Source organism: Pteronotus mesoamericanus, unplaced genomic scaffold, assembly GCF_021234165.1.
Source record: "Pteronotus mesoamericanus isolate MK-2021 breed Mesoamerican mustached bat unplaced genomic scaffold, CSHL_Meso_final contig_105, whole genome shotgun sequence".
Lineage (NCBI taxonomy): Eukaryota > Metazoa > Chordata > Mammalia > Chiroptera > Mormoopidae > Pteronotus > Pteronotus mesoamericanus.
This window is the reverse complement of record NW_026555006.1, coordinates 14584904-14609831: the sequence shown is the minus strand read 5'-3', so window position 1 is coordinate 14609831 and position 24928 is coordinate 14584904. Positions and strand designations below refer to the sequence as shown.

General features: G+C 39.1%; 1 protein-coding gene and 1 pseudogene across 2 annotated transcripts in view; one reads left to right on the top strand and one right to left on the bottom strand.

Moving 5' to 3' along the window:
* Window positions 1–216: 216 nt before the first annotated feature.
* AK4 (adenylate kinase 4) overlaps window positions 217–24928 on the bottom strand; it is a 67033-nt gene continuing 42321 nt past the window's right edge. For both annotated transcript variants that reach the window (XM_054574230.1, XM_054574224.1), the window contains exons 4-6: window positions 6243–6415; window positions 4269–4387; window positions 217–2638 (exon numbers count right to left, since the gene is read on the bottom strand). In XM_054574230.1, the coding sequence (XP_054430205.1) occupies window positions 2524–2638; window positions 4269–4387; window positions 6243–6415 (407 nt within the window). In that variant the 3' untranslated portion in view covers window positions 217–2523. The remainder of the gene's footprint in view (window positions 2639–4268; window positions 4388–6242; window positions 6416–24928) is intronic.
* On the top strand, window positions 2919–3311 carry LOC129071106 (60S ribosomal protein L27-like; annotated as a pseudogene).

Below are 24928 nucleotides of genomic sequence, written 5' to 3'. Positions count from 1 at the left end.
GGGCCACGGGCTCAGAATTTTCCTGTAGCAGCTTCCTTTGCTCAAGCAAAGGGGAAAAGAACAGTATCATATAAAGCTGAATGTCACCACAGGGAACTCTATTATTTTTGACATGAAGCTGCTCTTAAATACAAGCAAAACCAAGCACTCTTGTGCCCTGGGTTGCATGGGACAGGAAACAGGAAGTTAACATCCAGGAGCAAACTCAGGCTGCTGAGTCAGGAAAACCTGAGTGTGAGTCCTGGCTACACTGTTAATTGGCACCAGGAGCCTGGGCCAGTCACTTCACATCGATGACCTTGCCTTCTTCCTTTATAAGTGTGGGGCCATGCCCATCTCACAGGACCCCTGAGAGCGGAATACAGAGCAGGGCAAATGTAGGCTTTCAACTGAGTTTATTCTTGCATTATTATTTATTAATTATTGTACTATTTTCCATATGAACTGTACCTACTTTCATCCCACACTCTATTTATAAAGATCCAAAAACTGCACATATCACTCAGTAGGCCTTTGATAAATGGTACCTATTTTATGTTTGCAATGGCATTAAACACGGCAACATTTTTCCAGTCTAACTAAGCCTGTTAGGATAATGGAAGGCAAAATGAATTCAGAGCTAGTTAGAATCACAGGTCGTAAGGACAGGTATGAATCTTAAGAGGTCATCCTAATTATTTTTGCCTAACGGGGAAGGAACCACATGTGTGGCAGTAGAATGAAAACCGAGAAGAGCTGTCCCTTGAATTTTATTTTTCTCAAAATAGCTACTTTCCTCAGAAAATTTAAAATTTTTACAAAATCTTAATCTATTTCAAAATCATTGAAGGAGTTTGTTGAAGAAAACCAGAAACATATATTTTAGGCCACTGAACATGAAACAAGCATCGTCTTTCAAAGACCATGGAAAAGGTGTTTGTCTTTTATTGATATCGCCTAGCAAGGGGGTCCCTCAGTTGCTGGGAAATCTCAGAAACAGGAAACACTGCTGAGACACACTGCATGACTCTGATACTGTCTACTTTGCTGGAAGGGAGAAGGAAGGGAGTGAAGAATGGAGGAGTCGAGTGTGGAATCAGCGATCAGGCCATTTCCCGTTTCTGATACCTCTCCCCCAGACCCCAAAGGCAATGATTCCACTCCCACGAATGGAAAAGGACCCTCGCTGGGGATAATCACAATGCATGAGGAGGAATACTTATCTTTAAGGCAACAGGGATAAATTTCATTGTCCTTCCCAGAGGAGAGCAAGAATTAAGTGTACAAGGTGGCCACCAAGTCTGGAAACCAAGCAAATCCTTAATAAATGATTTATTGATATTATATTACAGTGAATGACAAATAGTGTTATCTGTATTTTTAGACTTTACGGCCACCCTGTAGAATCTTTGGGATAAAAAAAATTAAGATTTTGTTTTCTCATAATTGTAAAGCTGTATACTTAGTCTAGGCACAGCTAGTGCAACATGTTTCCTCAACCTCACAGGCTCCATTCCCTTTGCCAACTTATTCATAGCAAGCTTGGGTCACTCACAGGAGAACAACACTGTCAGCATCTACATTTAGCAGCATTTTCAAAATACATTTTCTTTATCTTGAATAAAAAGCAAACTAATCTTTTAGTCCAGTAATTCCTTATGGTCTTATTACATCTATACAGAAGATACAAACTTTTAACATTTATGAAGGTGAATATTTCTTCCTTTTTGAGGATTTAAAAAAGACTCCAAGGATTTTGTTTTTGCACAAAAAAATAAAGGAACGGTGTCTACCCATGAGCGTCAGATCAGCAGTTTAAGGAGCCCCTCCAAGAGCTCAGTTCCTTGCTCTCAGCTCTGAGAAAGGAATTTCAGAGGGATAAAAAGCAATAAGTATCTGTATAATTTAATAACATAGGAAGGGAGGAAACAGATGTTAAAAAAAAATACAGTCTAATAAAAATAGCAGGAGCCAAATCCTTTCATTCCAGGATGTCTGAAAAGGAGAGATTCTATGGTGCATGGAGGCAGAAAAGGAGGTGTCACTCGTAACAGAAAAACTGTGGATACAGTCACTCAAAATCAGAGAAGCAACCACCAAAAGCAATTGGCTTCAGCCGCATTGTCTCCAGAGGGGCACATACCAGAGAATGTGGGACAAAGCCCAGGTTACGACCCTTGACATTCTTGGTGAACCAGAGAGCACCACCATCAAGGGTAAAAAGGCTGCTACTATGGCAACATGACTGTCAAAAATCAGCTAGAGCTGGGGGTTATACACCATTTGAAATCCAGCCTGTACGCTTTCTTGTGAAGGGCTTGATACATGTGCAGAGACATCTTTAACATGTCTAGCTGACCCTTCAAAAATCAGAGAAGAGCCTCTTCATTAACACTTTTTACTCATTAGTTTTCATATCAGTTCATCACTTAAACTAGAAAAGACGCAAGCTATCTCAGCTAGCTTCTATTTGGGACATTGCACCAATACTACACATACAACTGAAAGAATGACCACTTCTCATGGTTCTTCCTCCGGGTGGGCTCAGTAAGCTTCTTTGGACTGAATAGGTGTGATCTTGTTCGAGAAAAGCGTGTAAACATAGGGCCAGATTTTGTTAGTCTCCGTTCCGGAAAATTGGTGGAGCACTCCTCGGCTCCTGAAAAACAAAGTCAAACCCACACAGGCATTTTAGGTTCCCTTTTAACATAATATTAGAGCTGATGAAGGTCCTGGGTAAAATGCAATCATGATCCCATAGTTTACATATATCACACACTGCAAAGTGCCTAACTGGCCCTTTCAAATGCCTCAACACTCTTCACCGGGTGTATCTAAAGAAGGCCATAGCTTTTCAATTCTGGCTTACTTGCCACAATGCCACCTTTTAACCTTCCATTTAAAACATATCAAAGAAGGCCCCAGTGGCTGCTATTGAAATGGGCAAGTTTATGAAACACAGGAAGGTGGTACAATCCTGGCCAGATGCTACTCTGGACACAAAGCAATCATTGTGAAGAACATTGACGCTGGCCCCTCAGACCATCCCTACAGCCATGCTCTGGTGGCTGGAATGGACCGCTATCCCTGCAAAGTACCAGCTGCCATGGACAAGAAGAAAACTGCCAAGAGGTCAAAGATGAAGTCTCTTGTGAAAGTTTACAACCATCATCACTTCGTGCCCACAAGGTACTATGTGGATATCCCCTTGGACAAAACTGTCATCAACAAGGACTTCTTCAGAGACCCTGCTCTGAAACACAAGGCCCTACAGAAGACCAAGGTACAAGACTAGCAAGAACAAATGGCTCTTCCAGATGCTGTGGTTTTAGATCTTTTGTTTCAGTCATTAAAAATAAAAAAAAAAATCAAAGAATAACATCATTCTTTGGGGACAGTCCATTATCTGCCTCACTACACATTCCTGAAAACCAAATCACTGACAAAATTTGGGACTCTAAAACCATTATGTCAACAATGATCATAAAATACAGGATAAGTCACAATAGTCTGATCAGGAACCTCTGACCTAAAGGCTAGCTAAGTTATTTGGAGGTGACGAGGTCAGAAATGGATTACAGCAAAGGCTGTAAACTGCGATCCTGAGTGCAGGTACGCATGTGGGTTTCATTTGGCTTACACGCTGTTAGAATTTTAAAATTTGTTGCTAATATAAAAATGGTATTTTTTTTTTCCCCTCCACACAAGAGCCAGATTTCTGCTTCTCTTGAAAAACAGGGATCATTGGTCGCAATGAGCCTGAGTGCTCCTGTGGTGGAACTGACTGAAGCTGCATAGAAGCTGTACAGTTCAACTGTCACCCAACTGCCCCTGATCAGGCTTGACACTCACCCCAATACCTGCCTGGCCCCTGCAGACACTTGAATTTGTAATCTGCAGCTTATAGTTTTAGCTTTTCTTTGCTCAATTCCCCTTCCAGACACATGTAGGCCAAAAGTCCCTTCTAATCTTCTATCCAAATAAAATACTTATGTACAGCTGTGTCAAAATGTAAACCATTATTTTGGCTATTAAAAAGAAAAAAGTCTAGATGCAATTTACAACCACAGATGATCAGGTTTCAGAGCTTACAGTTTCAGCATAAAACTTCTAGGCGTTATCTCCCACAAACAACTCCAGCATTTCATATGACTTCTGGGGATGTGCTAGGCTTTTAGGGCTTATCTAGCTGAAAGAAACACTACCCCACCTCAACCCGAGGGCCTTCTCATGAGGCTCCACACCTTTCCCCCTGGCCAACTGCCATGAAAACGCTGAAGCACACTCACTTGTACAGTTCAATGACTGGCTTTGCCACATCCTTGTACTGTCTCAGCCTGGCAGCAACCGCTTCAGGTTTATCATCCTCCTGCTGGACCAACGGTTCACCAGTAACGTCATCAACCCCCTACAAATACCAGAGAAACCAGTTAATATGGGTAACAGCTGGGTCATTTCATGGGAGAAAACTTTCCAGTGCAAAAGCCACGTATTCACCTTTGATTCTTACCACATAATGAGTTAGGCCTGGGTAACGTGGCCTATGGTAATGGTGAAGGTACTCCAAAAAGAAACTGCACTCTTAAGAGCATGTTAACCTTATTTCATGGGAGCTGACATTAAATCTTTATTAACTTCTCAGATCCTTGCAAACATGTCCCAGTGCCATTGATATATGATATCTCCAATTCAGTTTGAATTTCCATTGCAGCCTCCTTCCCCACAATAAGCAACCTTCAAACAATGTCACTCTGGCCCTCTAAATATTCCTCAATCTGCCTTGTTTTCTAAAGCCTGAGTTCCTAATATAGAAAATTAAATGTTTCAAGTCACCACCAGGTTTACTTAGGAAAAACACTAATCTAGGAGGAGGTATTTCAGTCCCATCTCAGCTAACTTTCAAACTCTATCATGTAGCTTTTCTAGGACTAATCCTACTCAGGTTACTTTACTAAATCAAATAATGACTTATCTAAAGTTGAATCAAAACAGGCATATCATACACCCAAGATAACCAGGAACAAACATTCTAAGAACTAAAAAAAATTGCAATTAAAAAAAAAAACCACCTTATCTTTGATGTATTTTAACCTCCTCAGGAACCATACTTACAAATAGCTAATTCAACACAAGAGAATTTTGCCTCCCATGTCCATGGCAACTGCCCACCAGGGGAGATAGTCAAAAGGAAGGAATCTGTCAGAAGGCAGGCTAGAGCAGAAACAAAGGGCTCAGGCAACTCAACTGGATAATCAGAAACTGGCTCTAAATTTGAAAATGCACTGCAATTCCATTACAGCTCAGGGTCTTGGGTACACACCTTACAGTCAGGATTTATTGGTGAGTCACATAATTATCGTGTGTGTATTCCATGGCTGTTACCCTAACAAAACAGGAACGACAGGGATGGGAGAGGCTGCACATCACCTATATCCCCCACTCTTTTATTCTGCCTTTTGCTACAATGCTCAGAAATCATTTCCAGGACTTCAGGACATGAGCAAATACAACTGCTCCCAGAAAGAACAGAATGACGCGAGGGGAACAGCATCATCCTTCTGGGGGAGCTGGACCACAGAGGCTGGCTGAGTTGGCCCAGACAAGCACTTTCACTGCTGTCTTTGGAAGCAGCATTGTAACTACAAGTGTTATTTTTGAGAAACCCAGGCTTTGGAAAGCAAGTCAGTTGTTAAAGCTTCTCAGATTTTATAAGAATCTTTGCAAAAGCAGGTCTAGGCAGGCCAAAATGGGAGGGATTTTTATTGGACTTCAGTGCATATTCAGAACCCTCTTTTCTTCCTCATCCATTTCTCCCCCATACTAAGATTCTCTGGACGGGAAGGAGAAAGAGATCTAATAGAGGAATTCCAGAACTACTTACATTTGAAAAAGAAGACTTCAAAAGGAGAGTAGTGCTCGGCTCAAATAGCAAGACTCATTGGAACTTTACTGAACCTGTGGCACCCAGGATCTAGGAAGGCATCTTTAATGTTTGTTGCTAAGTTGCTTTTTTAAAAGACCGTTAATATTTCTTATACCTAATGAAGATGAGAGTACCATTTTTCCCAGATCCCATCCAGTAATCAATGTTACAAACTTTAATTTACATTCCTTGACTACTAGTGAATGAGCATTTTAAATATTTGTTGGCTACATATATTTGCTCACTTTTGAATAGTCTCTTCCTGTCTTTTACCCACTTGTCAACTAAAATGTTTTGCCTCTTTCTTGTCAGTCTGTGAAAGCACTGTGCATTTTCTTACGTGTACATTAGGTGGATTGAAGTCCAGGTTATACACCCTCCCACTAGAAGGGTGAATCCAACGGCGGCTGAGACGATCTTTGAGTGTTTCAAATGGAATGTTCAAAGTGATCACCAGATCCAGTTCACAGATTCTGTCCAAGGCTTCAGCCTGAACTAATGTCCTAGGAAAACCTAAATGCCAAAAATAAAACACAACAAATGCAAGACATTCCTCAATTCCAATTATTCAATGAAATATTATCTACCCCCAAAATTTAACTTTAGAAGAAAATTGCCAGTTCATAATGTGGTTCCAGCATTTGGAATACTCAAAGATTAAGGAGTCACATGATAAAAGTAGAAAGTGCACTAAACTAACAATCACGAGATTAGTCGCAGCTCCAGTCTCATCTCTGCTCTCGACTACCTGTGTGACCTTGGACAAGTTATATCACTTTCATTTCCTCTTCTGTTAAAAAAGTGAAGGGTCAAAATTATATTTGTGTCCTTTTAGCTCTAACATTTGAGTATATTATTCGTAGGTTGCTGCAGAAAGTGTGTGTGTGTGTGTGTGTGTGTGTGTGTAAAGAGCCTAAATCAATTAAAGCAGGGTCCTTCACTAAGGTTCACTTAACAAGGTGAGCAAAAATTCAACCCCAAAAGAACTGGTGCCTTGAAAACTATCTGAATATTGCAGAATGTATAAACTCAGCCTGGTTTTCCACATGTGGAAAAATAAACAGCAAAACTGAAATTTGGACTCATGAGCATCCTTCCTTTTTTTCTTCAAGCGTAAACTCTTGGAGACTCCTAATTATGTTTTTTGCCCCCAGGGATTAATCTGCTTGAAATGTAACTCCAGGTTTGGCTGGGGTGGGACTACACAACAGTATATTTTTCCTAAAAAGAATCATTTCAGGTTGTCCGCTCTGTTAAAAAAACTTCCTATATCTAATACTGCTTTAAAAAAAAAAAGTTCTTTAAGTCTTAGGAAAAATTGGTGACTGGAAAGCTGAACAAAAGTATAACAGGTGCATTCAGAAGAGAAACTTGAATCATCAACCTTTCTCCACCTTTCCATCACTGGAAATAATGAAGATGACAATGCAAAGATGGGTCTTCATGGCCCTAAAACACTTCATATGCAAAGAACTCCTTTTCCTACTGCAAGAAGTCAGTTGTTCAAACATGAATGAACATGAATGTCCTACTCTCAGTATTGAAATCCCAAAGTGGTATGAATGTCAAGTTGATTTAGAGCGCTCATTGGGTTAAATGTGACAAAATCCATCCAAAGCAGGTACCAACCACTGCTGAAAACTCTCTCCAATACTCCCTTCATAGCCTTATTTCCTGTCCATGAGGCCAGGCCCTGCTCTTCAAAACCCATCCTTCCCAGGCTCCTCATCAACCGCCTTCCCATAATGTAGAAGGCTCTCTTCTCTGCATTGCAAGGCTCAGGGCTAAGTCATGGATGAAATCCCTCATTTTCCTGGGTCCTGCATGTTACCCAGTTGCAACCCAATTCACCTGTTTCCACAACCCCACCTTCAGGCTGCCCATTATATCATTTTCCTTATCTACGTCTCTAATTTTTTTTCTTCTTTTGTCCATTATCAAATGATATGAAACCCAAAGATGACTTTGGCCACATCGATTTACTTTCAATACTGCTCCCTGCAGTCCTCATTAGCTCTTTTCCACCATTTAATGTGTCAAAGACATCTCTGCCTCAAGGCCATTGGACTTGCTGTTCTATACCCAGAATGATGTTCTTGCAGATCTCTGAATATCTGACTCCTTATCGTTTGGGATATGTGTGCATACGTAACTAACTTCTCAGGGAGGCTTCTTGAACTAGTATATTTAAAATAGCCCCATTCCCCTCCCATTTTCTATCTTATTACTTTTTAAATTGTCTGTTATTTTTACTATAAACAATTTCTTAGCATTTATTTTCTATCTCTACCTCACTTCCTGAGAAAAGGGACTTTTTAAAAGAGATTTTATTTATTTGATTTTAGAGAGAGAGGAAGGGAGGGAGAAAAACATCAATGTGTGGTTGCCTCTCATGCGCTCCCTACTGGGGACCTGGCCCACAACTCAGGCATGTGCCCTGACTGGGAATCAAACCTGTGACCCTTTGGTGCACAGGCTGGCACTCAATCCACTGAGCCACACGAGCCAGGGCTGAGAAAAGGGACTTTGTCTTGATCATTGCTATACCCTTTAGCACCTAAAAAAATTGACACAGATGTGTAATTTAGTATGGCCTTATTTCCAAAGTTTATGCCCTGATAAACTTGCTTATACTTTGCATCTAAGGTTGCAAGTCCATGAGAAATTATTTCCTACATCTTACAAAATTCAACATGTGGTCTGCGGTCCAGCGCAAGTCTGGGTCCCAGTAAGTACAGAAACAAGAAAAAGCATTTAAGAACTTCATAACAATTCCAGAGGAACTTCAAGTCTGTTGAACCTCAAATTTGGGCTTGAATTTGTTTTTGGATTTTTCTAGTAATTTGTTTTCATTGTATTTAACAAAAGGATTGTTTTGCAATGGTTTGGGAAAAATAAAACTGGACTTTCACTACAGATGGTTTGTTCTAGGTTTCCCTTGGAGCTTACGTTCTAATTTCTCCAATAAGGGAAATTATCCAACGGCCCCAGTATGTAACTTTTGATGGTGTTTATTACAGAAGAGATATAAACTAAGTTGCATCTCTTCCCAAAAGGACACAAGAACAGAGAGAACCAAACCTGCAGTACATTTCAACTCTACTCTTATGACAAGGACAGAATAAGTTCAAACAGAGGTGGGAAAAGACTTATCTCGTAGGTACCATCTCAGTTCACTTGCTATCATGTGCTTAACCCAAGGTATATACACGTCCCCACTAGGCAAAAGAGTTGTTCCAGCATTTCAGGTACATCAGAAGAAACTGCTTTCGCATTCTCAGAGCTGTCCTCTTCTGATCCACTTTGCATTCAGGCAGGTTTCAAAGGAGAAATTCAACTGAGACATTGGTATTTGTGATCTTGTAGTCCAGGCTCTAGTGCTAACAGCCACCCAGCCACTCTTCCTCCCACACTGACTCTGGCTAAGCAGCCCCTTCCTATAAAGGCACCCAAATGTTGGGAAATTATGCTGGAAAGTATGTTCATAGTGGCTTTCTTTTGCAATGAAAAGATGGGTGATTTCTTTCTACTCTTCTACAGTTTCTAATTTTTCTAATTGAGCATAGAGTATTTTCAGAATGGAAAAACATCTTACCTTTAAATAAAGGATTGCCAATTACTAGATTTTTTTTCAAATCTCAACATAATTTCTGTTAGACCAGGTTTATGACCACTTGACATTTGGGGAAGTGAAATATGTCGTATTTGCCCAAACCACGCATGTACACCATGGAAACCTTGGCCTTAGCCTTTGAAGGCAGCAATGCCTGGCACACAGTGGGCAAACACTTAAATGTTAATACTAGAGTAGTTGTCTTCTAGTTTTCCATCCATTGACCATACTTATTTGATCAGTCCACCTTATTTTAAAATCCCAGTTTAAATCCATGAAATTATATGATTCTTTTGAGATCTGTAAAGTCAATATGTAAACTTCTTTCTATTATGGAATGGCTTGATTGCTTTAATATAATTTAGTAAGCAGCTTCTCTTTTCACTATTGTCTTTAAAAAATTGAATTTTATAATTTCAGCTTATAGCACATTTGTATGTATTCTTGAGCCCCCATATAGCTACCAGGTAGATAACATTGTGATGCTATCTGAGTCACCGAAGAGTAAGACTGGACCCATGCGAGCCCTCAGGGCTCAATTCAATATATGGCTACAGACACTGGAGGGTAGGGAAGGAGTCTCAGAAGAGTTCAAATAAAACCATGCCTCTTTCACCTCTCCCATTTCCCATTGAACACCTACATGCCCTGAACTAGACCCTTTCCTCTGCTTCCCTTCTCCCAACAGCTCACTGTAGATCATAATGATGCTAGAGAGAGAACAATGGGAGCAGGCCTGGGCACTGTGCTATGTCTATTAGTTGACTTTAGCCTTACCTCCCCTACATTGCACCAGAGCCTGGCCTAGAAGATGAGCTTTCTGACAGAAAATTTAAGGTGTGTCTTACTCCCCTTGCTATGCTCTGGTACTGAGCCTGGTACATTCTACACAGAAATTCCAGCAAAGAGAAGGCTGTGCACCTTTCACACAAAGGCACCCTCTCACCTAATGCCAGGTCCTGGCCACCTGGAATTAGAAAGGTTCCTGCGGCCAAAACAAGCCCAAGATCAATCTCTATGGTCTTTCCCCAAATCCTTTTTAAAAAATATTTTTTCTAAAGCAGTAGCTTCCAGTGACCCTTACTGGAACACAGAAAGAAAATAAGATAACTTCTATTGTATTTTTTTGGTTTGTTCTTTTTAAACTTCTATTTTAGAGGATATATTTTATAATGTATATAATAAAATTGTATGCACACATAATTTATATATAAATATCTAAATATTGAAGATGAACACTCAACATTTTACTGCTAAGAGTGCACAAAGAATTTAGAGATCATGCCACTGAAGACCTGAGTTTTCAGCCACAGGCTCTAGTCTTGTATTCTAGCCACTGCTCTCAGAAGGATACGTTGTTCATTATCCTTTGGATAGAGGCTGAGAGCTGAAAAAAGTAGTAGTAAAGAATAGGGAGCTCTACAGGAGAACATAACCATTTTTCCAACAAATAAAAGTTCAAATCTTACTGTTGGCTAACATTTCCTTGCAAGCCAATCTGCTCAGGTTCCCAACTGTTTCTGAACTCTGGGGCCCTCTGGAGTAATGGGCAGAAAATGCAACTATGTACAAAATAGGCGGAACTCAGAATGAAACTACTCTGGGCAGTCCTCACCTGTTCAGCTCTCACATTCAGAACTGCTAAGGACCACAGAGAATAGTTAATTCTGGTGGCTTAGAGGTCTTCGGTTAGAAGAATGGCTCTGATCATGTCCTCCCAACCTCAAAATAGGTTCACGTTATAAGAACCATGCAAAATCCAGAAGTCCAAGGAAAGTTAAAATTAAAGAGATAGTTTTAAGATGTCAATATTGTTGGAATGTAAACATTTCAATAATTTAGAAGAGCTATTTTCAACCAGTGTGCTGCAGGACACTGGTGTGCCACAGGAATTTTTAAAACATGTAATATCTGACTATTTAGTCAGGGGCTCTGACCCCATTTCCCTTAAATTGTCAAATAAAAAAATGACAACAGCCAACACAACAAGAGCCATCCGGTATGAATGAATCAAAATAATACCTAATTGTTTTTTGTCAGATCAGCAAAAAATAGAGTGTGTGTGTTCCACAGAATTTCAGTAATTAGTTTATGTGTGCCATGAGATAAAAAGGTTGAAAACTGCTGCTTTAGAAGTACCAATAACAGAAATCAATCATTCTACATCTTTAAGGGTTCCCCAACTGATGGACCAAGTCAAAATTATCAGGGAAGATTTAAACGGGAAAATAAGGGTTATGGGTGCCCAGATTCCATCCCAGATTTATCACGATAAGCTTTAATTTGGGTTGAAGTTAAATAGATTAGTAAATTAGCACAAAGACTCAGCCTTAAGCTGCTGACAGCACAAGAATACCATGAGGCAGCAATGAAACACAACTTTCAGGGGACTAAGCCACGTGCATTAGCTGTAGCACAGAATCCAAGTCAAGAAAGGTATAGCTTTGCGGTCTTTTCCCCTGGTGAGTGCCCCATTTTTAGGAGCATTCACACAGACAAGGCAACTCTACTCAGGAGAAGCTGGACTAGATGGCTTCCAAGTCCACAGTTCAATAATAATTCAGCAAACACAGAATAAAGATAAGTTTGAGCTTTTACAGAAGTAGGAAAGAGGCAGTAGGGGGCTAAAGATAGTCTATTTAATAAATAGTGTTGGGAAAATTGGACAGATACATGCAGAAAAATGAAACTAAACCACCTTCTTACACGACACACAAGAATAAATTCAAAATGGAATAAAGTTAAATGTTAGACCCGAAAGCATCAAATCCTACGAGAGAACATAAGGAGCAAAATCTCAGACATTGCTTGTAGCATTATTTTAACAGGTATATATTCCCAGGCAAGGGAAACAAAAGAAAAAATAAACAAACGGGACTATGTCAAACTAAAAAGTTTTTGCACAGCAAAGAAAAACATCAACAAAATAGAAAGACAGCCCACAGAATGGGAGAACATATTCTCCAACACATCTGATAAGGGACTACCATATTTTGCCATACATAATGCACACTTTCCCCCCAAATTTGTGAGGGAAAATAAGGATGTGCATTATACATGGGTAATACCTGAATTACCTTGAATCTGTTCTTGTGTTTTGTAATTGTTACATAAAATTTCTTGGTTCAAAAATATATGGTAAAATTACTTTATAATACCAAAAAAAAGCATCTAAATATAAATAAATAATTGAATTAAAAAATTAAAACAAAAGATTTATTTCCTGAAAGTTTGGGCCAAAAATGTGGGAGCGTATTATACATAGCAAAATATGGGTAATATCCAAAATTTATAAATAACTTAAAAACTCATCAAAAAAACAAACAACTCAATTAAAAAATGGGCAAAAGACGTGAATAGACACTTCTCCAAGGTGGACAAACAGATGGTCAATGGACATATGAAAATATCACTAATCTTCAGGGAAATGCAAATCAAAACCACAATGAGATATTATCTCATACCTGTCAGAATGGCTATCATCAATAAATCAACAAACAAGTGCTGGCGAGGATGTGGAGAAAGGGGAACCCTTCTGCAGTGTTGGTAGGAATACAGATTGGTGCAGCCACTGCGGAAAGTAGTATGGAGATACCGCAAAAAAATTAAAAATGGATCTGCCTTTTGACCCAGTGTTCCCACTTCTGGAAATATATCCAAAGAAACCCAAAACACTAATGCAAAAGGACATAAGCACCCCTATATTCATTGCAGCGTTATTTAGAATCACCAAGACATGGAAGCAGCCCAAGTGTCCATCAGTAGATCAGTGGATAAAACAACTATGGGACATTTACACAGTGGAATTCTACCTGGCTGTAAAAAAGAAGAAAGTTTTACCGTTTGCAACAGCATGGATGAACCTGGAGAACATTATGCTAAGTGAAATCAGCCAGTCAGAGAAAGACAAATGCCATATGATTTCATTCATATGTGGAATCTAATGAATTTACTGAATAAACAAGGAAAATGGGGACAGACTCATAGTTGGAGAGCAGGATGACAGCTGCGGAGGGGGGAAGTCAGGGGGTGGAGGGATTGAGCAAAAAGGAAAAAGGACTAATGGACATGGACCACAGTGTGGTGACTGCGGGGCTAGGGAGGGGGTATAAGGGAACTAGATGGTAATGGAAAAAAAAAGCCAATAAAACAATTACTTGAAAAATTAAAAAATATATATAAAGAAAGAGGCAATAAGAGACAGAATATAACCACACCATCATCCAACATAATGTTTTCATGTGGGAGAATGAGTCTCCTTGACAACAGAAGAGATAAAGTAGCATCCTAAGAGGAGACTAGGTTTCCTTTAAGGCACAAAGAGAGAGCAATTCTGCATAGAGCTAGAGAGCTTGTGGAAAGGAGGGTGGAGAAAAGGATACGGAAAGAGGATTCCAGAGGGGACAGTGAAAGAGTCAAGAATCAGGAAGAAGAAAAGAAGGAGGGGAGTCAGTAATAGAAAAATTTTTAAAAATAAAGAAAAAAAAGGACATTGCAGGAGGCTTACCTTTCTATTAATAACCAAGCATCCCAAAGATGAAAGATATATGTAAAGCATTTAAATGCATTCCAACTAAGAAATTAACCTCTCTTAAATAAGTGGTTTAGACCAGGCAGGCTTTGGTTACATCAGCAGGCCCAAGAATTTGCCACTCTAGCTGCAGGTGTGTATTCTTCTTTAAATGTGCTTGCTTGTAGACTCTATTAAAATTAGGAGCTCCCTGAGGGCTGGGGCTGTGTTTACTCCTGAAGTGCCCACCAAGATACAGTCAGTTCCATGTGGAGATTGTACTCCAGGTGGGCAGGGATTACTGACCAAGTGGACTAGATGCACACTCAAATTCTATCAACAGGTGGCAGCATTAATAATTTTTCCTTTTAGAAAGAACTGCAACCAAGTTCTAGTATGTTTTTATTTTTACTAAAAGTAATCCCCAAAGACATGCTTCCTTCATGACTAGCATATTCCAGCTTCCTTAGATGGCCTATTCCAAGGAATATATTCCATTAATTGTTAAGGAAACCAGAAAATGCAATAGGCAAAGTAAAATAAAGATCACATTTTAAGCACAGAAAGCTTATATTCCTCCCTGCTAAGTACACATGAGACTGTTCATCACTTGATTTCTAGCCAGGAGTATAGAAAACCTACCTCATGCTTCTATACTAGTCTACCCGATCCCTCATCTCACAACCCAGCCTAGAAAAGCTGCTGTGTCCTCTTGAATCAAATGGCCAATCCACATTGAAAGCTGAACTTTTATGTAGTTAAATTTCTCCCCAAATCTGACATGCTGTATCATAAACTATGGTTGCCTACTGGCTGCTTTTTAGACATCCCCCCACCCCCGCGCGCACGCACGCGCGCACACACACACACACACAGAAAAAGATTTACTAGGTATAGGGAGATGTCACTAAATTCCTAACTGGCACTGTGTTCCCAGCAGTGCTGGCCACTGGGCCTTGGCACCTGCTCCTCTTGGCCATGCCAAGAGCCTGAGAGAGGGCAGCTGGTGCCACAGCAACAAGCTGTAGTGGTAGAAGAAAAAGGAAACTAGGACGTTTCTGTTTTTCTAATTTGGAGGGCATTCACTCCAGAGGAAGGGCGCAGAGCCAGAGTCCACTGCCACATTCCCCCGCAGGAAAGCAAGCCCTCCACTTGATGAAAATACAACAGCAGTTCTAAAGGGCAACATCTGCCTATGGTTGGCAGCTTGTGAAAAGGCCACACAATATCAGGCTCCCTTCCTACCTGCACTAAGAATGAAATCTTACCATTTGTGACAACAGGGATGGACCTATACAGAATGTTAAGCTAAGTGAAGTCAGTCAGTCAGAGAAAGACAAAAACCACATGATTTCACTAATATGAGATAACTAAAGAACAATATAAATGAATAAACAAAACAAAAATAGGCCAGAGAACAGACTGATGGTTGCCAGAGGGGAGGGAAATTGGGTAATCTGGTAAAAAAAGGTGAAGGGACTGAGAAGTACAGATTGGCAGTTAGAAAACAGTCATGGAAATGTAAAGTACAGCATGAGAAGTAAGTCAGTACTATTGTAATAACTACGCATGGTGCCAGATGGATACTGGAAACATGGGGGGAACATTTTGTAAAGTGTATGATTGTCTAACCACTATGCTGTACACCTGAAACTAATACAATGTAATACTGAATGTACAATAAACTGTAATTGAAAAAAATAAGAAATGAAAAAGATCTGAGGCCAACATGGAAGAGATCATCTATCTCTTCCCAGTTTGTTAGGAAAGCAAGAACCAAATTACAAATGCAAGCCATGGTTCATCACAATTAATCACTGAATGGTTAACTAAGTCTGAAAGCAGGCAGTTCAGCTACCCTTCCAGTCTTCCCTCACCCTCACCCAGAGGCATTCATACCATTCATGTCATCAACCAGAAGACTCAACAGCAAGTTAAAATTAATCACCATCAAAACCAGTTTTATGAAGGCATTTTCTCTCATCTTATAATTACCTTATCTCTTTACACAATATTTATTTGGATGTGTATCTAAGACCTCCATATTCCACTTCAAACAGTTTTTATTGACAGATGGTGAAAAAAAAAAAAAAAGCAGCTGTGCTCCAGATGTTGGCAACCAGAGTTGAGGCTACACCACATTGCTTTGTGAGTTCCCTACTTCCCACTGTGCCCAGAGCCCTTGGACACACTTCTTCCTCACTGAAACCTCCCTGGGATGCATGGAATTCCTCTATAGTATAGTAAATCCTAGAGTGTTAGAGATGTATAATAAATGGGTCCTGCTCTCAAGGAGCTTGTAGATTAGTGGTAAATGATTTTAAAACTTAGATATGCTATAATCACTACTTACTGACCCACTGATAAGAGAAGATAGATATTCCAGAAAATTTGGTTTTAAACCATATGCCTGCCTCTTCCAAGTGGCTTAGTGAAATAAAAGATGAATTTCAATGAGGCAGGGATTCTTGGGGAAATTTCTAAATGGCACTGAGCTCCTCTGACATCAGCATGATGATTTTCCTGTTTAAGCACATAGCTTATAAACTTCATTTTTAAACACATTATACTAAAAATCTTTGAGCCCTTTTACCAGTAAGGAAGGATATGTCATCTGCAAATTCCTTCCTTAAAGGCTCTTCTTTTTAAGAATTCTGCTTGTTTGTTCTTTAAACATAAATCTCTATAAACAAATAAGGGGAAGACTGGTCCCATTGTATCTAAGTTAACAAACAGAATTCATAAATAATTTTACCATAGGCCCATATTTTTGCTCCAAGGAAAATACAGAGAGCTGAGTACCCCCTACATAGGTTCAGCAACAGGCTGCAAGTCAGACCTCTCTATCATTGTACATATATTTATCAGCCTTTTCTACAGGTTAAACACAGTCGTAGGTACTATTGATACAGCCATGACCCAAACAGACATAATCTGCTTTCTGAGGCCTATATTAGGGATGAGGGTAGAATAAAGGTGGCGAACATCAAATACACCAATATATGTGTGGTGTCAAGTGATTATAAGGTAAGAAGAGAGCACAGCATGGACAGATAGGATGGTATAGGAAGAGCTCTCTAAGCTGACCATATCTGAGTAGAACGCAGCAGTCCACATGGCTATCTGCAGGCAGAACACTGCAGTCTCAGGGCACAGTATGGGCGAAGGCTCTGCAGCATGAACATGCACGGCACATACAGACAGAAAAATTACTAAGTAGCTATAGGATACAAGCAAAGCTTTACTCGACCCTGTCCTAAAGTAAAAGATCAAACATGGTAGAAGGCAAAAGGAAACACAGAATAAAAATTTAAACAAAATGTGATTTTAAAAAAAAACAAAAAACAAGGTTCTGAAGGACACAAGGACCATTCAAGAATATCACAGTCAGTGGAACTGGTGAACAACAAAAAGGCATTTTCAAACATGCAAACTCGTGGAAAACATAGCACCTCATAAGCCCTATGGAAGTAGCAAGGAAAAGAGAAAAGAAGGGAGGAAAAACTGTCTAAAAAAATCCAGTCAATCAAGTGACAAATGAAAAAGCTGTTTCAAAAAGAAGTGCAGATTTATTCACAGAGAATGCATTGCCACAAAGTTCACTCATTTAAAGTGCACAATGGAATAGTTTCTAGTATAGTCAGAGACGTATAACCAAGAAATTAACCAAAGGAAAAGGAAAAGAGGTGGTAGTGGGGAAAAAAATACACTGCAGAAAACTCACTTAAATTTTTAAAATGTAAAACCAAAATATTGGAAATTACTAATACAGAAGAAAATTCATAATAAATATTAAAAACAAAAGCCAACAAAAATTGGATAGAAGGAGAGCAGAGGTAGAGGAAGTATAAAATATAATAAGAGGTTACTGCTCACTGTAGAAAGACAACACATCCTGTCTAATCTGAAATGTAAAAATTAAAAACAAAAACAAGTATGTCTATCTCCTAATGCCTTTCACAGTCTTAGAGAGCTCCCATAGGAATTAATATCCCTGGTGTTGAAGAAAGGTTTGCCTGAATTCAATAATAGTTCTTTCAGGTTCACTTTAGCTTTGGCTGTTATTTCAAAAGTGGGTAAAGTATGACGCCAATCTTAAACATTTCTATCTGCACTTGTGCATGGAGAGGTGTCTAGAATGATAGTTCTCAATTGTTCACCTGGTTATTTCTGGCTAGTGGGCTGCATTGTTTTTCTTTTCATTCTTCCATTTGGTTTGAACATGTTATAGTGATCGTGTATCACTTTTATAAACACTGTAAAAAGATAAAACTAAATTCTTCGCATTTTTCCACATCATATTCTATTTTTAATCCTAATCAATTTGTTCATCTTTCCAAAATCTGGATTTTGTTATTAGTGATAGCACAATCAACATAGTTTTATATTGGTTTGCTTTATGTTACTAGGTAAGATATAATAGAAGATGAGTGGTTTTATTTAGTTATTTTTCCCAGAGTATACTTAATAAGGGGTGAATATGGTCATGCTTAATTATTAAAATGACAACACTCTTAAGTTCTTAGCAGTTTATTATTGAAATGTTAAGTTCTAACAGGATCTTAACATTGATGATAACAACACATATCTACCATTGGAGCACCCACTACATTCTAGAACTGCACTAAGAGTTTTATATTTGCTAGCCAATTCTTTCGAAACTATGCCATACAAACTTGTACTTTATGGATGAGAGAAAAAGAATCCAAGGAAAGTGACTCTGCTTGTTCAAAACTACACAGCTACTAAGTTATTCAGGCAGGTCTGACTCATAAGTTCATGCTTTTTCCACCACATTACCATTTTCTTAGTATGATGCTTTGTGTATACTAGGTGTGCCATTAATTGTTTCATTTTAAACTAGCAAAGCATACCTCAGATGCTTTGAATGAACCTTTGTAATATTTTTTCTTAGTTTACTCAATTCCCAAGATATGTGTTTCATAAATTAGAGAAGCAGGTTCTCCTAACACCTAAAATTAGGATTTAAAGCCAGTCTCTTCTTCTCTTTATAGACTTTCAATTAACTAACAAAAACAAATGGGGTTAAGTGCAACTAAAAGTATATGACAAGACATGCCCCAATGCCCTGGCCAGTGTGGCTCAGTTGGCTGGAGCATCGTCATACATCAGAAGGCTGAGGGCTTGATTCCTGGTCAGGGCACATACCTAGGTAGCGGGTTTGATCCCCAGTCAGCGTGCTTGGCAGAAGGTGGCCAATTGATGTTTCACTCTTACATCTTTCTTTATCTTTCTCTCTCTACCTCCCTTCCTCTCTCTCTAAAAAAATTAATGGAAGGGTGTCCTCAGGTGAGGATTAAAAAAAAAAAAAAAAAGACATGCCCCAAATATAGAGAAACCATAGTGTAACATCTAAAGTGTATCTAAGTTAAAAATTTTAAATCAAGTTAAAAAGTAAGTTATTCACTCTTTCAAACTCAACGTTTTAAATTTTATTTTTAATTTCATTCCAACTCATATGTAATATTAACTTTGACATGTATTTGACTCCCTGTTTTCGAATTCATGCAGTATGTAAGTTTTGCCCACCCACTTTTCCAGCTTCTTTGCTCAAATTTTTGATTCTAGGAGTATCCAGCTACTTGTGGTTTCTGGAACACATCATGTTGATTCATGCCTCTCCACCTTTTGCATATGACATTCCCTCTGACTAGCTGTGGAATTAATTACCTTCTCCAGGAAGCCGTCCTAATATCTGCCTCTCTCCCAAAATAGGGTCACAGCCACTTTGTTCTCTGTGCCACCTCTCCCCTTTCATCCCTTCACCTGTGCTTCCAAGATTGTACACTGCAACTGTTTATGCAGCATTTGCTCCTCCTGAACTATCATGTGCTGTTGCCTCCTCAGATGGACCAATTCCAAGTGCATCAGGACACACGAAAATGTAACTCTATTCGTTTTTTGATCTCTGAAACAAGTTTTTCTAGGGTGTGCTCAAATATCTGGACACATATGTTTTCCATATGGCCCTTAATGCTTAATATTAAAATCTAGTCATCCTCTGAAAAAGAATCAAATTAATAAGGTCAGGATTGTCTGCTATACTAAGATTGCTCCTTATCCCAAGGCAGCAGTCAGATCTATCAGAAGAAATCCACCAGAAATGGACACAGGAATGGGGTCTCAGGAGAAAATCCAACTAAATGAAGAAGAGACTCAAGGCTTTACCACATTTTTCACTTAAGATACTCTTGAGCTCATATTGACAAAATTGGTAAAAACCGAGTTCTTAATGCTTGGATTTAAATCAAAGAAATAAAAAGCGATCCTCACTGCCTAAGGTAGACCAAAGGCTGAATCACCACTAGACTCAAATTCCAAGAGGGCCAGGCCCTGCCCACTCTGCTACTTCACTGTGGTGTCTGGGCAGTGATCAAACCCACAACCCTTCAGTTTATAGGACAATACTCCAACCAACTAAACCACACTGGCCAGGGCAGGGGTTGTAATATCTTTAATGGAATCAACAGCTAGATATAAATTCTGAACAGGCTATGTACTTTGAATAAGTTATGCCATAAGATGAGAGTATACTAAATTTCAATTAAAGTGTCATCAAAATGGCTCTTCATAACCTAACCCCGCTGAGTCTTTTCTAACTCAACCAATACTGCTTTATTTAGAATACTGTTACTTAGCCTAATTTAGATACAGCTGCTATTTCTTCTTTTTGCCCACCTTCCCCTGGTGAAGTCATGTATTCTTTCTCAGAATAATATGCAACCTGAAATTAATTACATGCCTTACTTAATCAAGTTAGGAAGTATAATCAAACAGAGGCCTCAAGTTTTATAATTCATTCTTCTAAGAATATTATTTAAAAATGACAAATTTATTTTAAAGCACAAATGTAAAGATGCAAATTTTTTGAGAAGATTATTATGGCTATCTGGCTATAATAACAACTTTTTAAATCAACCCAACCCAACATACAGATGTTGATCCTTCATGAAACTCAAACATACAATAAGCAAACACCTTGATCAAACTCTATCCTCAAAGCACAAAAATAATAACAACAATGTACCCACATAGAAAATGAGCAAAATAACAATCATTTAAGTACTGCTCCCCAAATTGTCCTTCAAATAAGAATTTGGGATGTGGAAAAAAACAAAACAAAACATTTGTCAAACAGCTACGCTGTTTAGGGGCATAGATGGGTCTCCAGCAATGTGGCATTTACGCTAATTATACACACACCCACCTTTGTTCCTGCTGTCATTTTCACCAAGAATACCATTCCTTTCTTGAAAAAAATCTTTCCACTTCCCTTTCAGAACAGATGCCATCTGTGCCATGAGTGGCTGAATATGTCTTCATCAGGAGCCCCTTTGATAAGCTACTCTACTTCTATTTTCTTTCCAATAACTTTTCCTCTTTTTTCCTTCACTCATACTATCCTGGTGCAAAGTCAGTCATACCAATACTTTATTCACTTTAGAAATATCCAGGATTTAACAGCTATTTCACCCTTTTATGGAGGTATAACAAATATTTGTTGAACCAACATAACTACAATGAGGGGCAAGTCATGTGTCTGTCAGGAAGGAAGAGTCTGGTCAGACACTAAAGATTTTGATTGTTCAATCTCTGCTTGGCAGACACAACTGCCACAGTACCCTACTAGAGTCCCATCAATTCTGTATTCAGTCACCATTCCTGAGGAACCATTCCAACTGCTTCAAATCTTCCATTCAGACTATACGTATACATCATTGCCTTAACAATGACCTAAGATAAAAGGTTATCTGATAATATTTTTCAGGACTACACATCTGAAGGAAAATGAGTACGATAATCTATTTCCCTCTTACATACATGAATGCACACACACAAACACACGTGGAGTGAAAGAAAGCATAATGCTTTTTTTCCCCCAAAGACAATGTCTTCAGTGGCCTTCCAAACAAACCTATCATACCTTTTATTCTTACCCTACATTCACAAGGGCAACAGAAAAAAAAAGTCCTTGGAATTTCTTAAAATACGTGATTCAGAAGTTATGTGATCATTGGCTTTTTTCTGTAGACATATGTTGCCCAGTGGGATCTAACACTCTTCAGAGTAGCTGATTCGGAAAGAAAAATATGGAGGGAGTTAAGGTCAGAGCAGTTATGTACCAGTCCACTACAGTAAAACACATTTGCAGAATCAGAACAAAATACTCCACATCCACCCTCTGTAGTTTGTTTTCCCAGCGTCTGCCTTTTATTTAGATACCAAAGGCTCTGAGTGAGCATGTACTCTGGAATATCTCAGGTCTGAGGTCATTTAACTCTCAGGGAAAACAAACACACGCAAAACACTACACACTTTCAGCCCACTCAGACTTCTGCTTTTCCTTAAAAAAAAAAAAAAAAAATCCCAGAATTACCTACAGAAAGCACCAGTTAGCATTCAACATTGCTCAGAATGAAACAAACGGAACATCCAGCCATGGGCCAAGTGACGACTCTCACTCTAAAGGTATCTTTCTCTCCAATGACAAGGCTTAAATTATATTTCACCTATAATTCCAAATTTTAAGGCTGCTTTCTATGAAATCAAACTTTGACAACAAATTTAAAATATTTTGATACCTACACCTAAAGTTATCTGGCAGACAATTCTGTTACATCTTGCTATCTGGAGATAAATTAGGACTAAGTTTAAGAACATACAGGTTACTGTTTAAGTGCACAGGTTGGCATTCAAGCTTAGACATGAAAAATGTCCAATACTAACAAAGCTTCCTACTGACCCCACCTTATTTCCAGCCTTCTTTTAGAAAGTGTAGAATTTGTACTTTAAAATAAATACAAATAAAATAAAAGAGCTGGTTATTATCTTGTAGTTTCTATTTCACCTTGAGATCACCTAGTAAGCGGTAAATACCTTTTCTATGAAACAACAAAAAAAATGGTTTTATAACAAATTTAGAAGTCTTGTGCATTACATTTCTCTGGTGGGATATTTTTCTTAAAAATTAAAGAAAACTATTTTAAAAATACTGCTCCCACACATTCAACTTCCAAAGAAATTAAAGAAAGAAAAAAGAAGGGGGGCAAAACCCCACACATATATACACATATTAATGCATAAAGGAGTGGTTCTGACCCAGTTGGAAAGTACACTGTGAAGGCGAGGTGGTGCTGAATGTTTTTTTGGCAAGGGCATAGCTGACCAAACCACAGAGCATTCGCCAACCCCATCCTCCAGCCCCCTTGGTGTTCCCTTGGCTTCCACCCACTGGACTCATTTCCACCCACCACTTGCAGGATGCCTCTGCACAGCCATATGGACCAAGATGGTGAGTCATCTGTCATCCAGAATTTTTCTCTTGACCTTTCCACACTCAATCACCTTTCGCACACTCAACAGGCACATCCTCTGCAGAGCACGTGCCTGGCACCTAAGGAGTTTAAGGCTGAACATGGAACTCAGCATTCCTGACACTCCTCACTTTGCCAGATGGATTTATTCCAGAGCTTTAAAGGAAAATCAAAACTCAAAAAGTGACCAGATGGGTGTTCAAGGAGAAACATACAAACTCAGTTAGGAGACTGATGTATTTTATTAAAAACAGGCTATGATGTAAAAGAACTTCAGTTATTTACCCCAAGAGGAAAAGTTATGGCAAAAGCAAAGCACTGAAAAGATACATAAAACAATCCATAACTGAAACTGACTTTTCAACTTTGCATAGCTAAATGTTGTTTTTAAAACTACTTTTGAACTTAATTCTTCATGCAAGGAAAAAAATAAAGACCTGCACATCATGTACAACAAATAATAGAATCTCATACTTATTTAGCACTTACTATATGCGAACACTTTTCTAAGCACGTTGCACATAGTCACTCGCTTGATGCTTACAAGCCCTCTTCTGATCCCTGTCCATGAGGAACAGAATGCACAGAGGTAAGGTATCTGGCCCAAGGTCACATACACTGCCAGTAAGTGGCAGAGCTGAGATTCAAAGTGGGTAGTGTGGCACTACCTGGGGTAAGTTATTATTACACTAACCACTTTCCCCAAAAGTGTAATATAGATGATCATTTTTAAAACAGATTTTTAAGTTTACTGAAAAAGTTCACTTTATAAGTTGAGAAGCCTTACAAATACAGAATTTAAACTTGGGCCCTGGCTGGTGTGGCTCAGTGGATTGAGTGCCAGACTGCAAACCAAAGGGCATATGTCTGGGTTGCAGGCCAGGTCCCCAGTAGGGGGCCCGCAAGAGGGAATCACACATTGATATTTCTCTCCCTCCCTTTCTCCCTCCCTTCTCCTCTCTAAAAATAAATAATTAAAATCTTAGAAAAAGAAGAAAAAAGGAATTTAAACTCGGGAAATTACTGTTGGGTGGTGGCAAAGCCAAAGTTTATCAGTCACGGCAAACACCTACCCAAGAAGTATCAGAGGGCTAACTTTTGTGAGTTAAATGTATAAAGTCTGGAGAAATCAAACTGGCTGAACAAGTGTAGGGAAGGGGATGATAGCCAAGAAACTCAAAAGGCTTGGAAGACAGTAAAAGAAAACCCAGGACTGTGATACCTAACATCTGTCACAACCCTACCCATTCTTCCTGTTCAATCTGTTCTCTCCCAAATGGTGTCTCCTTTCCATCACACTGCTATTGTTTAAATTCAGACTTTCAACTATTCTACCAATCTCTTACTGGCTTCTAGTCACCCCTGCCTCCCTGCCCCAGCACCTAATCTCCCCTCTGCTGCTAAGCGAAGAGTCTCTCTGAGACACAAATCCGACCATGGCATGCCCCTACTTAACTCTTCAATGGTCCCAACAGTTAACAATTTCCAGTTCCACCATCTCTGCATGGAATCAAATATCATCCGTTCCAGGATTTCCCTTGCTGCCTCCTACCTATAGGCCCAGCAAA